We start from the raw sequence: 15152 nt of genomic DNA, 5'->3' as shown, positions 1-15152 counted from the left end.
AAGGAGTAGTGTTAAGCATTTGTTGTACATACACACAGGCAATAAATGAGGAACACACACTCAGAAACAATTCCAGGCCAATAGGTTTTTGTTATAGAAAAATATATTTTCTTAGTTTATTTTAAGAACCACAGGTTCAAATTCTACATGTAATATCTCATTTGAAAGGTATTGCAGGTAAGTACTTTAGGAACTTTGAATAATTACAATAGCATATATACTTTTTACATAAAACACATTTAGCTGTTTTAAAAGTGGACACTGCAATTTTCACAGTTCCTGGGGGAGGTAAAGTATTGTTAGGTTTTGCAGATAAGTACACCACCTACGGGGTTAAGATTGGGGTCCAAGGTAGCCCACCGTTGGGGATTCAGAGCGACCCCAAAGTCACCACACCAGCAGCTCAGGGCCGGTCAGGTGCAGAGTTCAAAATGGTGCCCAAAACGCATAGGCTTCAATGGAGAGAAGGGGGTGCCCCCGTTCCGGTCTGCCAGCAGGTAAGTACCCGCGTCTTCGCAGGGCAGACCAGGGGGGTTTTGTAGGGCACCGGGGGGGACACAAGTCCACACAAAAAGTACACCCTCAGCAGCGCGGGGGCGGCCGGGTGCAGTGTGCAAACAAGCGTCGGGTTTCCAATGGGAGTCAATGGGAGACCAAGGGGTCTCTTCAGTGGTGCAGGCAGGCAAGGGGGGGGGCTCCTCGGGGTAGCCACCACCTGGGCAAGGGAGAGGGCCTCCTGGGGGTCACTCCTGCACTGGAGTTCCGATCCTTCAGGTGCTGGGGGCTGCAGGTGCAGGGTCTTTTCCAGCCGTCGGGATTTTAGAGTCAGGCAGTCGCGGTCAGGGGGAGCCTCGGGATTCCCTCTGCAGGCGTCGCTGTAGGGGCTCAGTGGGGACAACTTTGGTTACTCACGGTCTCGGAGTCGCCGGAGGGTCCTCCCTGAGGTGTTGGTTCTCCACCAGTTGAGTCGGGGTCGCCGGGTGCAGTGTTGCAAGTCTCACGCTTCTTGCGGGGATTGCAGGGGTCTTTAAATCTGCTCCTCTGAAACAAAGTTGCAGTCTTTTTGGAACAGGGCTGCTGTCCTCAGGAGTTTCTTGTTCCTCTTGAAGCAGGGCAGTCCTCTGAGGATTCAGAGGTCGCTGGTCCTGGGGAAAGCGTCGCTGGAGCAGGTTTCTTTAGAAGGCAGGAGACAGGCCGGTAGGACTGGGGCCAAAGCAGTTGGTGTCTTCTTTCTTCTTCTGCAGGGGTTTTTCAGCTCAGCAGTCCTCTTCTTCTGTAAGTTGCAGGAATCTAAATTCTTAGGTTCAGGGGAGCCCTTAAATACTAAATTTAAGGGCTTGTTTAGGTCTGGGGGGTTAGTAGCCAATGGCTACTAGCCCTGAGGGTGGGTACACCCTCTTTGTGCCTCCTCCCAAGGGGAGGGGGGAACATTCCTATCCCTATTGGGGGAATCCTCCATCTGCAAGATGGAGGATTTCTAAAAGTCAGAGTCACCTCAGCTCAGGACACCTTAGGGGCTGTCCTGACTGGCCAGTGACTCCTCCTTGTTTTTCTCATTATCTCCTCCTGGACTTGCCGCCAAAAGTGGGGGCTGTGTCCAGGGGGCGGGCATCTCCACTAGCTGGAGTGCCCTGGGGCATTGTAACACGAAGCTTGAGCCTTTGAAGCTCACTGCTAGGTGTTACAGTTCCTGCAAGGGGGGAGGTGTGAAGCACCTCCACCCAGAGCAGGCTTTGTTTCTGTCCTCAGAGAGCACAAAGGCTCTCACCGCATGGGGTCAGAAACTCGTCTCTCAGCAGCAGGCTGGCACAGACCAGTCAGTCCTACACTGAACAATTGGGTAAAATACAGGGGGCAGCTCTAAGATGCCCTCTGTGTGCATTTTTTAATAAATCCAACACTGGCATCAGTGTGGGTTTATTATTCTGAGAAGTTTGGTACCAAACTTCCCAGTATTCAGTGTAGCCATTATGGAGCTGTGGAGTTCGTTTTTGACAGACCATATATTCTTATGGCTACCCTGCACTTACAATGTCTAAGATTTTGCTTAGACACTGTAGGGGCATAGTGCTCATACACCTATGCCCTCACCTGTGGTATAGTGCACCCTGCCTTAGGGCTGTAAGGCCTGCTAGAGGGGTGACTTACCTATGCCACAGGCAGTGTGAGGTTGGCATGGCACCCTGAGGGGAGTGCCATGTCGACTTAGTCATTTTCTCCCCACCAGCACACACAAGCTGGCAAGCAGTGTGTCTGTGCTGAGTGAGGGTCCCTAGGGTGGCATAAGACATGCTGCAGCCCTTAGAGACCTTCCCTGGCATCAGGGCCCTTGGTACCAGGGGTACCAGTTACAAGGGACTTACCTGGGTGCCAGGGTTGTGCCAATTGTGGAAACAACTGTACATTTTAGGTGAAAGAACACTGGTGCTGGGGCCTGGTTAGCAGGGTCCCAGCACACTTCTCTGTCAAGTCAGCATCAGTATCAGGCAAAAAGTGGGGGGTAACTGCAACAGGGAGCCATTTCTTTACAGAGCTGTCCAGGCTCGATTTGTAAATAAGAAATAATTGGGGAGCATCGCTGCTGTCCACTCGGTCCTCTGACTCTCCTAGTTCTAAAGTCTGAGTTATCCACTGTACAAGAACTCGTGTCCTGCTTCTCCTTTTCATCATAGCCAGACTTACTGACCAAAAATACAGGACAGGTCAACATCTCATGTGGCCTGGGAGCCCCAGAGCAGATGTTGCTGTGGCAACAGAAGGCTGCTCTGTAAAAGCCCATAAGGACATTAAGGCCAGATTTGCAGATGACAGGAGATCAGTCCTGTCTGCTATGATATTTTGTGCCCAGCTATCACCCCAGGGCACAGTGCATGAAGACTGAGACAGATGGATGCTACAGAGGAGGCCTGGGGCAGCCGCAGGCTCGCCGCCTTCTGTTCAGTGAAGGAAACCCTGCGCTTCGAACTTGACATTTAGGGAAGAAAAAGGTCAAAGGGCTTGTTGCTCTGGTTTTGAGTAGTCCGTAATAAGCAGCGCATCTACCTGGGTTTTGAGACTGATTGAGACATCATAAACTATAAACTAATCGTGTGAGGTGTTCCGGAGCCCACAATTTCATACCTCGTGCGAGAAACCGGGTTACTCAAAAGGACCAGAGTATCTGGAGGGGATTGGGGGGTACGACTCCAGCCACTGGAGGGTCTAAGTAGCAGACATGCCCTTCTTTCTTCAATACCACAAAAACTAGGAGTGCTCCCTCTGTTAGCGTAGCTCCCTGTTGTCAGGATTTAGGGGCAGATGTATCAAAGACCCGGTTTATATTTCTTAAATAGCGAATTTTAAGAAATCGTTAGTTGAGAAAGGCAAAATAGTATGTAAGAAAATATCGATTCCCTAATAGTGATTTCTTAAAATTCTCAGTCACTATTAGGGATTGGGACTCCATTCATCCCTGTGGGCCTGAAGGGCTGTAGGTGAGAATGGTTTTGCATTTCCTAATTTGTGAATTCCTGTTAGGAATTTGCAATTTACATAGTGCAAATCCAAGGGTCCTGAGGGCCTAAGGCCCCCTTTGATGCACACCCCCCAGTGGCGTAGCGTGGGTTGTCAGCACCCGGGGCAAGGCAAGTAATTTGCGCCCCCTAACCCGTGGATTTTAGCACTCGAGTCCCTCCCAGATGTTGCGCCCGGTGCGGCCGGCCCCCCCTGCACCCCCCACACTACGCCTCTGCACCCCCCAAAAAAGAATGTGCATATGTAAAGCGCACACATGCCTCAAGGGCATGTGTGTGCTACATGGCACTTTTGAAAATGCATTATTATTGCATTTTTAAAAATTGCACATAGTTACCACCAAATTTGAATTTGTGGTAATTGCACTTCCTAAATGCCCAGTTTGAATTTAGGAAATGCATGATACATGCGCATAGGTAGTCAAGTCGTAAATAGGTCTTCCCTATTTGCGATTACCTATTTAGGGAACTGCGATGTTAGTGATTCCTTAAATTGCACTGCAAATGTCTTTCATAAATCCTGAAAGGCTATTTTGCATTTGTAAACGTGGAATTTTGCGATTTGTACTGTTTGCGAATGCAAAATTGTTTGACACACCTGGCCCTCAGTCCCTCCCCATTTCCCCTTTGGTCTCTTCCATTAGCCCACAATCTACCCTATAAACGGTTGGTACGCGCCATTGGACTTTTGGAATGCAACGCTAAGAGGCCAGAAGCGCGAAAAGGCCGCCCGGCGAGTTGAAGAGAAGCTTTTACTTCACAAATGTATCAGATTTAATCCTTTCACTTACATCTACTCTGAGATGCGGTAGGAAGTCCCATTTTCTGGTGATGTAACACTGCCACCCTGTGGTCATTATGGACAAGCCATGGTTATGGGCGACAACATCTGAGTTCTAAGATTTATAATATGACTGCAGAGCATTTACATGCCTCTTGTTAAGCGACATGAGCTTTTGTTGTCATAAAACGCACTAAGAAAAAAGCTTTTTTTCATGAAATGTATATGTTTATTTGATTTTCGTCAGTAATACCCTGCCAGTGTTATTTTTTGTGTTTTGGGCCTTTACTTAAGTGGCTTTGGAAATATTGATACCAACTATAGCCCAGTTATTAGTGTGCATCCCTTCCAACATCAGATGTTGAAGTCTTAGCACAGAGTGAAGTAATTCTTTGGTTTCATCCACATTTGGAGCCCAGGCTTGGCTCGCTGGCTGACAGAATAATATGAGGAAGTACGTTTTTCAAAATGACCACGAATTTGTCAATACGCTCAAGTTATTCTCATGAAATCTGAATTTACTCATGCACAGTCACTGAGGTGAATCTCAAAATCTGAGCGGATTTTATTATTCAATGTGTGTTTATTATTCAATGTGTGAACAAGCACACCGATACTTTAAGGCACTATGCCATTGCAAGCCAGCACGTGCCACTACAACTACAAATATTAGGGTAGAGCCTCTTCCATGAATAGTAAGATGAGTAAGTACCACCTTCTGTAATCATCTTTTGGATTTGTTACAACATGGCTGCCAAGTTTCCCCGGTACATACGTGATGTGCTGCTACGCTCCAGGTTTTTCCTTTGCATTCTGGGAGTTGTAGTCCTGTTTTATAATGAAAAAAACAAACCTACAAGTCCCAGAATTCTGAGAAAAAACCTGGAATGGGGGCAGCACATTATGCACGGACCTGTTCAAACTGCATCACAGCCCTTGGCAGGGCTGTGATACAGTTTGAACTTTACATGTAAGTGCACTACACATCCATACCTGCCATGTTTCCCAGGTTCATATGTAATGTGCTAGTCTAGTCCACGTTTGTTTTCTTTGAAATCTGTGATTTATAGTCTCATTTTATAGTGGAATAAACAATACTACAAGTCCCATAATTCAAAGAAAAACCTGGACTGGTCCAGCACATCACACTTGGGTGTGGGAAACTTCACTGGGCCGTTACAAGGTCTAATATTTAGGTTTTTTATTTGATCCGGAGGTAGTAACCCCACCCAGGTTTATTTTGTAACATCCCCAGCATGCACAGGGGTGGTTATAGAGACATTTGCATTGCCACGTGTGTCTATTGGACTTTTTTTTACGCACACCATTGTTTATGAAGACCACCATTAAATTATTGAGACTTTTGAAGTAAAGTCAGTAGGTTTAACTTGCACTTTGATTACTGATTAAAACATTTAGCACACATGTATATTTGACCACGGAAAGGGAGAAGAAAATGACCAGGGATCAAACTGTCTTCAATTTCTCTGCGATACTTGGATATAGCAGAGGTAATAGAATAAACATAGCTCATTAATGGCATAAAAATCCAGACACTCACTTAGTTTGTGAGTTTGAGGATCTGAGTTATCAAATGTTGGGTCAGGAGCAGATGATCTATGACAGATATCCTGAGTGATATATTTGTAATTTGATATATTTTACATTACGTTTGCTTATCTTCATAATTAATCATGATTTCATGATCATAGGCTGATGAGATAAGTTATGGAGGGGATGAAGGTGAGCACCTGTTGGGGTAAAGGATTAGCTGGAGGGTTAGGACGGGAGTTTCACACAGGTATCATGTTCGAAATGGACATGTTTATTTCGGTTTCACTACAACGTTTTGCTGAAATAAAGACTAGATTACTCAAGATGATGATGCTCAACGTTTTGCCAATGTAAACAATTCGAAGTGACTTTTACAAACTTTACGGCAGCTCTGCTGACTCCCTGTGAGAGCTTGAGTGCTGGTATTCCATTATGACCCAAAAGCCTTATTCTTTCAAAAGCTGTCTAGCAGGAGTTGAGGTCATAGCAGCATGTAGCAGATCCCGCAAAGTTGATATTTTGCCAGCATAATAGACATAGCAGGCAGCGCATGTCCTAATACAGCTCCCACTATGACATCACAGGAAATTACATCACCTACCCATGACCTCCAATAACAGGCATTAGCTTTAACTGAGAAATCCACCGAGAAAAGCTGAATGCATGCTACTGTCAAAGTTGTCCTCATGGCTTCAACGCAGCAACAAAGAGGGAGCAATTGCTATCCCTGGGCTTGGTCTGATAACCTCCAATATAAAAGACAACGGGCCATATGTACGAACACATTTTCCTATAGACATAGAATGAGTAAAACCCTTTGCTACATCTGGCCCAACATTTCTTATTAAACCGTTCATGCCAGGCCGCGCCCCAAACACCACCTCCCACTCTTGCTGCAGACCCAGAAATGATATCCTCTTGCTACACAATTAAGACTTGTAGTAATTTCTAAAAACATTTAGAAGTTTTCTAATGTGAACTTTCTGTGGTTATTTTTCAGTACAAGACGCAGTACAGCACCAGACTCATTCAGGTTCCGCTGCTGCAGTTGGGCAACGCTTCGGCCACCACTGATGCGTCCTTTTTGTTAGTGAACCTGAGCAGCATATTGGACAATGTCACGAGGGCGGTGGGCAGCCTGCAGGAGATGATGACCATTGAGGAAGTGGTGCCTATACCAGGCTCTGCAAATGGTGTCAATGCCCTGGGGCTGGTGGTCTTCTCTATGTGCTTTGGGCTTGTGATTGGAAACATGAAAGAACAGGGGCGACCCCTCCGCGAGTTCTTCGATAGTCTGAACGAGGCCATCATGAGACTTGTCGCTGTTATCATATGGTGAGTCTAGAACTTGAGAACCTCAAAAGGAAGTGCCTAGGAAGAATATAATGCTGGATTTATTCATCTATCTTTTGTAGACTGTGATAGAGTGCTAACATTTTGTACCTAGTGGTTGCATTGGAGTGCCTGTCGCATCATTGATCAAATCCAATTTAGTCATTAGAGAATCTGAAAGGAAGGCAAAGCCCAGTTTGTCAATACCCTTTTTTGTTGCATCAAAAATGAAATTGTCGAAGTACATATCATGAATTGGTAATTCCTCTTAATAAAAGAGAGAGAAAAAATGTACAGTGAGTACATTTTCATTTGAAATCCATCAGGCCTCTCATTTGGTATTGAAATAAGTCAGACTTTTAACAGTAAACTGAGTTAAAATCATGCAAATCATCAACCTGTTCCTTAAATGAATTCCCATCCTAAAAAAAGTGCTAAGTAATTTCTCACTTTTTCCTTGTCTCAGGATCCAGATTTGACTCATGATTCTAAAATTCCTGTTAGGAAAGTCTCCACGCCTTATTCATTTTTATAGAGATCTAATTTCTAATTTATAAAACTCTCACCTGAAATAGCATTAGTACTAATTTCCATCCACTATTCCTCAGCTGTAGAAGTGTTGTTATCCTTACATTATTAAAGTAATTACTCTTAAAGCTGCTAGGATTCCCAAACACATTTAGAGGGTCATTATGACCCGGGCGGGCGGCGGTCGCCGCCTGCCTGGCGGGAACCGCCAAATGGCCGCCCCGCGGTCAAAAGACCGCGGGGCCATTCTGACTTTCTGGCCCAGCGGGAAAGGGCCTGCAACACAGAAGCCGGCTCCGAATGGAGCCGGCGGTGTTGCAGGTGTGCGACGGGTGCAGTAGCACCCATCGCGATTTTCACTGTCTGCTATGCAGACAGTGAAAATCATGCTGGGGCCCCACGACACCCGTTCCCGCCATCCTGTTCCTGGCGGTAAAAACCGCCAGAAACAGGCTGGCGGGAAGGGGGTCGGAATCCCAAGCAGCGCCGCCATGGAGGTTCAGCCCAGCCAGGGGAAATCCGGCGGGAAACCGCCGGATCCCCTTTTCTGACCGCGGCGGTATGGGCAATGAAGCACCGCCAGCCTGTTGGCGGTGCTTCCGTTGCGGTCGGAATGAGGCCCTTAATCTGCCTGGACCATGTGCTCATGCGAAATAATGATAGGCCCGTGAGGGCGGCTCTTGTACATTTTCATAGATTTTTGGCCGACAAGTTCACTCAGGTCCCTCAAATTCAGGCCAGAAATGTTACAGTTTTGCACCTCTCTAAGTGTATGGTCTCATGTTTCTCTCTTGATCCCACAAAATTGAAAATCTATATTTGCTCTGGAGAACCATTCATCAATTAACAATGGCTGAGTATGACTTTTTGAGGAACAAGATACTCGTTTGCCTCTGCATCGCCTGATAAAATATGTGATCAGCTGTGAGTCTCCCATCTTGCCTTAATTAGTTATGTGACCTTCCCAGTGACTCATATCATCAAAACCAAACTATTATATATATATACACAGAAACTATCTTTTTGGAAAGTCTAAAATGTCACGAGTGACTGTAGTTCACCAACCACCAGAGCAACTCCTTAACGTAGACCAGGAATTAACCTACAGCCACAGCTTTTGGGAGTCACCACGGTACAGGAGATGGACCACAGTGTGATTCCCCATTAAATTCCTCAATTTGTGGTGCCGGACCCCAAAATATTATATAGCACAGTCCTGAGGGTTAATGGTTGAGCAAGGTGAGATAATTTCCCTCCTAAAGAGTTATATATATGGACAATGAAGAGATATCAACATCCTAAATGGAAAAATAACAGAAGGCTCGATTTTCTAAAATGCCCAGTAAGAGGCTGGCTATAGGGAAGCATCGCCATTCTCTGGGTTCCCCAGTCTCATTTAGAAGTGGGGAACGCAGGGTTTCCATCAGTGGAGCATCAGCGGACTCTTGCAGACAGCAATCCATACCCTAGTGGGCCTTCCTCCGCGAGGCTCACACGCCTCATTGATGAATGCCCTCCTCTCTTTATTTTCAGGCTTCCTATCATCCCAACATGCAGACATGGTGGAATGATGGGAAGGAAAATGTAAAACTGTCCTAATGCACATCGGTGCCTTAGATATTTGCCTTTTGCTTTCAGAAGCCTAAACCTACTTTGCTCATAAGCAATATAGAATGTTGAGTTTGCTGAATAAACGTGCCGGTCCTCTCAGCATTCACGAGTGATGACGGACCGATGTTGCCCCATGAAAATATGCATGTTGGCCATTCACAGGCGGTGAGAGTACTCCATGGTGTTTAAGTGAGTCTCAGTGCTGGTGAGGGTTACATGATCCTCATAGCAGTGACTTGTTTCATCTCTGAATGGTTGCAGAATGAATGTGTTTTTTTCTGCTGGTGGTATTCTAGGGAGATGTTTATAGAGATAGATTATCCTGCATGGGACCTACAAGAGCCTGTATAACCTATCGGGTGATTAGCCGTGCTTTACAAATCCTGATTGTTTGCTAAAACTGGAGGGAAGCAAATTTTGCTCAGAAGTATCTGGCAGGGCAAAGTTGATGGGTGGAAGGCAGTGTTATGTGTGGGTGACATTGATTTATAAAAAGGTAATGTTTGCATTACGTGCTTTAATGTGGAACGTCTGTGGTGTCAGACAGTGAAGTCATGGACAGATTATTGCAGCTTGCAGTCCTCTGTGTACTCTCTTGTTAAATCTTTTTTTCGTAACCTTCCTAGGTATGCGCCGATTGGAATCATGTTCCTAATCTCAGGTAAAATCCTGGAGATGGAGGACTTGGCCCTAATGGGGGGCCAGTTGGGCATGTACACCATCACCGTCATCGTCGGATTGCTCATCCATGCTCTTTTTGTCTTGCCGCTGCTCTATTTTGTTATCACACGAAAGAACCCTTGGGCTTTCATCGGTGGTCTGCTCCAGGCCCTCATCACTGCCTTTGGGACATCCTCGAGGTAACAACAAGCTTTACATGTATTTAAATGCCACATCCCAACAATTGTCTTTCAAGCTTGAAAACAGCATTTCCTCACTATCCATTCTTAACACTACACAGAAATCATCTGAATACCTTTTTTAAGTTACAAAGATACTGTACTGTATTGATTTTGTTTTATATTGATTGATATATTGGTAAATAAAATGAACAGGGGCTAAGAACCCTGTTTAGTTTGTTCCTGCCCCCCTGGCTCGTCCTCATACTGCCTAGGAGCAAATAGGAGGCAGCTGAGCTAAGGTTGGGTCAATCCTATGATGTCATTGGTGGGTAGGGTCAAAGGGTGTGTGAGTTCAGTTCAGTAACCCTTTCATGACCATGAATATGTTCTAGAAAGGGCTTGCTATTTGCAAACTCTGTGAATTACACTTCATGTTACCCAAAAAACCATGAAAAGATCTTTACAGTTATAGTAAAATTGTAGTAAGGGAAATTGCAATGCATGAATCTTTGTAAAGAAATATTCAAGCCTGCAAAACACTTAAATAGGTTTAGATTCAGTCTAGAGGCCCTACTGGCGGCATGGCCTACTGCATCGTTATGACTTGACTCCCCTCACACCTGATTATGTGCTCCTACAAAATAAGAGACAGGTAATATGTGAAGTTTGTGAGCAGACCCCCCCCCCAAAAAAAAAATATAATGTCTGATAAGTCTGTTTCCTTACCCAGTAAATTGGATAGACTGGACCTTCCTGCCCTCTACTGTATGTTGTTTGACACTTGTGCTACCTTCAGCCCAGTTTTTGTAGCCATAGCTCTTGAGGAAAAAGACAAGGCAGAGACTGCTCAATGAACATTCAGCAGAACATGTAATGTTTGTAATTACAAACCTATTCAATGGTGTACAACACAGGGCATTTCACAGAAATCCCAGGTAGGGCAGACTGACAAACTTCTAAATTGGGCATTCATCCATCGCTGGCCTTCAGGGGCTGAACCTAACCTGAATTTTGTGATAACCAGGATTAACAAACCCAATATTCAGTAGATATATTTGCATGCAATTAATGTCATTTAGAATCATGTACCTAGTGTCTGGAAATCTTACAGGTTTTCACCCTTATTCAACAACGTTAGGTTAAAGAAAGTGGATACAATTATCAGGTGAATTCTTAAGCCTATGTAGCAGTCCTTGTCTCAATCTTAAAGCAGAAGGAAGCTGGGGCTTCCTATTGTGTCAGAATTAGGAGTTGCTTTTCTTCCGCATGCACAATACGGCAGATAAACCACAAAAACAGCAATTTGTTATTTGCAGGCAAAGTGTGCTTCACTGATTTCCTTGTAGGGGAATTGAAATTGTTTACTGACGTAGCAGGAAGGCCAGATTCGGAGGTGGGGATTTGGGAGTCAAGTGGTGGGCTGAGGTTTGCACAAGAAGCACATTGAAATTAAAATACGGGCAGATCTGGCCAGCATACACATTGGCTACCCTAAAGTTTTGTTAGTGTTCGAAGTGTGGGAAGTTAGAAAGACTGAAACAACCAAGATCCAAACTTGTGACCTGCATATCACCATGAATTTCAGTGGCGAGAGCTCAGCTCACTGAGACCTGTAGCACGCTGCCCAAGAAATGATTGGGGGAGTGGGCCAGATACTTGGGACGTCCTACTTTACAGTCGGTTTGTAGGTTGGATATATTTACAGTTATTGAACAAAAGTTAAAGCCATTTGCCCAGAAAGACACAGCTTGATTTTGGTTAGTGCCAAGGCCTAGTTTCAAACCTACACCTTAAGATTCTTTGGTCAGCAGATTTGCGACTTGCCACAACTCCTGTCCATTGCATCTAAGCGCAACCTCATACAGCCCGAGACAAATTTTAGCCATTCTGCCTTTAAGTTAACAGTTGTATTCATGCTGAAAAAGTATGGAGGCTTGCTTCTTTATAAATGGTTAATCCCTCAGATATCCACATTTACAGCTCTCTAATATAAGCTTAATATCTCCATCTCTATCATGTGAGATACAGATTCTCACATCTTAGACCAAGATATTCAGCAATGCGTGTTCGATAGTGGGCATTGAGAGTTGGCTCTATTCATTCAGGATATTGCATGTATTAGTTCATCAAGATGGCTTGGTTGGAAGACATTCAGCTTCATTGCAGCCAGTGGTATGAGGCCAAGATGTCGGCAGACTTAACAAAATGTGGAGCTGTTGTTGTCGCTCTAACATTCCTTAGCTGGTAGTTACTCCAGTTCTGACTGGGCGGAGGACCCTACTGACCTCCCATTTTGTTCTTTGTCATTTGGGTCACGAATGACTGGATGTGAGCTAAAAGCTAGCACCTCAACACTATCCGGTATGCTGGCCAATGGATGACAGAAGATCTCCACATAATTTAGAGCACTTTCAATAAGTGAATATTCTTGGATTTACGGCTACACTTGGTAGATGTTAGCTGGGGCAATACACTAAGAAATAGGTGCAGAGTAGTTGAAATGTACAAAAAAAGTGGATATAAGTACTTCAAGTCATTGTATGATCCAGAACCTATTCTAACGATTGTAAGAAAATGGAAATTTGTTTGTTGTGTAATATACATGATTAGCTGGATTGCAGTGGCACACCATATTCAGAGAAGAAAAGGGAGCTACATGTGCCTTGGTGATGGGTACACCCTTTTTGAAAAAATCCTCACTCCATTTAGTGGGGTGAGCTGCAGGCTAGGTCTTTCAGGAGCACTCTATTGTGGTTGTTTGTATTATTCCCATAGTCAGTGCCTGAAGCTGCTCAAATAAATTCAGTAGTGAATGTTGTTTGAGTACCGTTTAATGACTTCTGTCATTGATTCACTTTTGTATCGTTGTATCTTTCTTGAACAAAGGGTGGTTTATTGTGTAGCTGGTTGTTTTGTGCCACTTACTCTGAGTTGTTTGAGCATAAAAAATAGTGAACAGCTAACCTGGAGAGTGAAATAAAGAATTTGACTGATCTGCTGTTTCTTTTGAGTCAATTAGATGAGTACTCTCAGAGCTGGGCAAAATGAAAAGTTTTTTTTTTCAAAATTACGCACTTGTGTTTGAGGCCAAATAGGGCATAGAAATGAAGTTGTATCTCCTCCATTGTTTTGGAGCAGAAAGACAGGAACTTAGGGCCACATGTAGGTAGCTGTTTGCACCTCGCAAACAGCGTATTTGGCTGTTTGCGACGTGCAAAAAGCACATCACGATGCACAAACCCCGTTTTGCGATTCAGTAACCTGGTTACCGAATCGCAAAACGGGTTTGCGACTCGCCATTAGGAAGGGGTGTTCCCTTCCTAACTGCGACTCGCAGTGCAATGTGGGATTGTTTTGTGACCGCAAATGTGGTCGCAAAACAATCGTAGTTTGCACCCATTCCAAATGGGTGCTAACCCATTTGCAAAAGGGTAGGGGTCCCCATTGGACCCCTTCCCCGTTGTGAATGTCACTGTAAATATTTTTTCAGAGCAGGCAGTGGGCCATAGGACCACTCCCTGCTCTGTAAAAATGAAACGAAAATGTTTCATTTTTTGTTTTTGTAATGCATCTCGTTTTCCTTTAAGGAAAACGGGCTGCGTTACAAAAAAAAACTGCTTTATTGAGAAGCAGTCACAGACATGGTGGTCTGCTGTTTCCAGCAGGCCACCATCCCTGTGAGGGCCGCCATTCCCAAGGGAGTTGCAAATTGCGACCTACCTCATGAATATTCATGAGGTGGGCATTTGCGACCCTATTGCGAATCGCAAATGGTGTCAAGGACACCATCATACATTCGGAATTGTGTCTCGCAAATTGCGAGTCGCTCTGACTCGCAATTTGCGATTCGCAATTCTGAACCTACGTACATGTGGCCCTTAGTCACTATGAAGGACGTGTCTTAAATTAGTAAAATGTCCATGTTAAAAGGTTGGATTTGCATTTCGTACCTAGTATAAGTAGAATATTGGAAATAAGGGTACAGTTTCATATAGAGTGCAGAGAACAGAATAAACTGTGTAGGAACACATAACTTCCCTCAGGAAACTGTCATCCATGTGCAAATCTGGTACTTTGACAAATTTATAAGGGACCAATTCTCCCTGATTTGGAAATATTTTATAGCCAGGGAAGAGCTAAGTTTGAAAACGTGCCCGTATTAAGCTAATTTATATGGACTTCAAAAAGGGTGCAACATATAATATCAAGTGTGGATGAGGTGGGGAATGAGACGCTGAAGAAAATGCAGTGGGAGCAAAAGTCCATGAAAGGAGATGTGTGGTGAAAATAATTTAAAGGTTTCCTTTTCTGTTGCGGTTTCATTGATCATATAGCTAATAACAGATTGTCCTGCTTCCAAGTGGTCTGTAACAAATGTAGTAAACCAGAGTAATTTGGGGAAATGTTTCAGGAGTATTTGGAAAGGAGGAATAAGTTAAGAGGTTAAAGAGGTATGTGATGGAAATTATTTACAGAAGGGAGTAAGTAGTGAAGACAGTTCCTGCGATTTAGTAGTGATAAAAGGGGCACCATTGGAAACTAATGTTGGAACATTTTGCTGAAAGTGTAAAGGTTCCTAAGATGGACATCAGACCCAGAGGGCATGCTGGCCAAGATAGTGACATGCTAGGGTATTTTTATGTTCAAAGAAAGAATCATAGCTGGGACCATTTATGTAACCGTGAAGGGAATAATATCGTAGGATAACCTCACCAAAATAAACTAGGTTTGTTCTTGGATTACAGTGCCCATGCTCAGTAAGTACAGATCTATCAAGTGTAAGAGTGGTGTGAGAATTTTGAGGGCTGTTATGGTGATAAGTTTTAAGCTTGAAATGGTTTGTCTTTGAAGCTATGTTCACAAGTGAAAGCGCAAAAGGAATGCTCTCCCCATTTCAGGTAAGGAGACAGTGAACAAAGACATAGATAGATTGTGTAGTTCAATCATGATTGTACCAGTGAAAGTGACTGAGTGGTTGGCACCACCGGTAGT

General features: G+C 44.3%; 1 protein-coding gene across 3 annotated transcripts in view; it reads left to right on the top strand.

The window, feature by feature from the left end:
• The window catches only part of LOC138267341 (excitatory amino acid transporter 1-like), a 220365-nt gene that overhangs the window by 189864 nt on the left and 15349 nt on the right, over positions 1 to 15152 (top strand). For 2 of the 3 annotated variants that reach the window (XM_069216230.1, XM_069216229.1), the window contains 2 exons: positions 6848 to 7182; positions 9945 to 10178. In XM_069216230.1, the coding sequence (XP_069072331.1) occupies positions 6848 to 7182; positions 9945 to 10178 (569 nt within the window). Of the gene's footprint in view, positions 1 to 6847; positions 7187 to 9944; positions 10179 to 15152 lie in introns of those variants that run through there. The other variant, XM_069216231.1, reaches the window with a different exon arrangement.

Source organism: Pleurodeles waltl, chromosome 12 (assembly GCF_031143425.1).
Source record: "Pleurodeles waltl isolate 20211129_DDA chromosome 12, aPleWal1.hap1.20221129, whole genome shotgun sequence".
In the NCBI taxonomy this organism is placed as follows: Eukaryota; Metazoa; Chordata; class Amphibia; order Caudata; family Salamandridae; genus Pleurodeles; species Pleurodeles waltl.
This window is presented reverse-complemented; position numbering and strand designations above follow the sequence as displayed.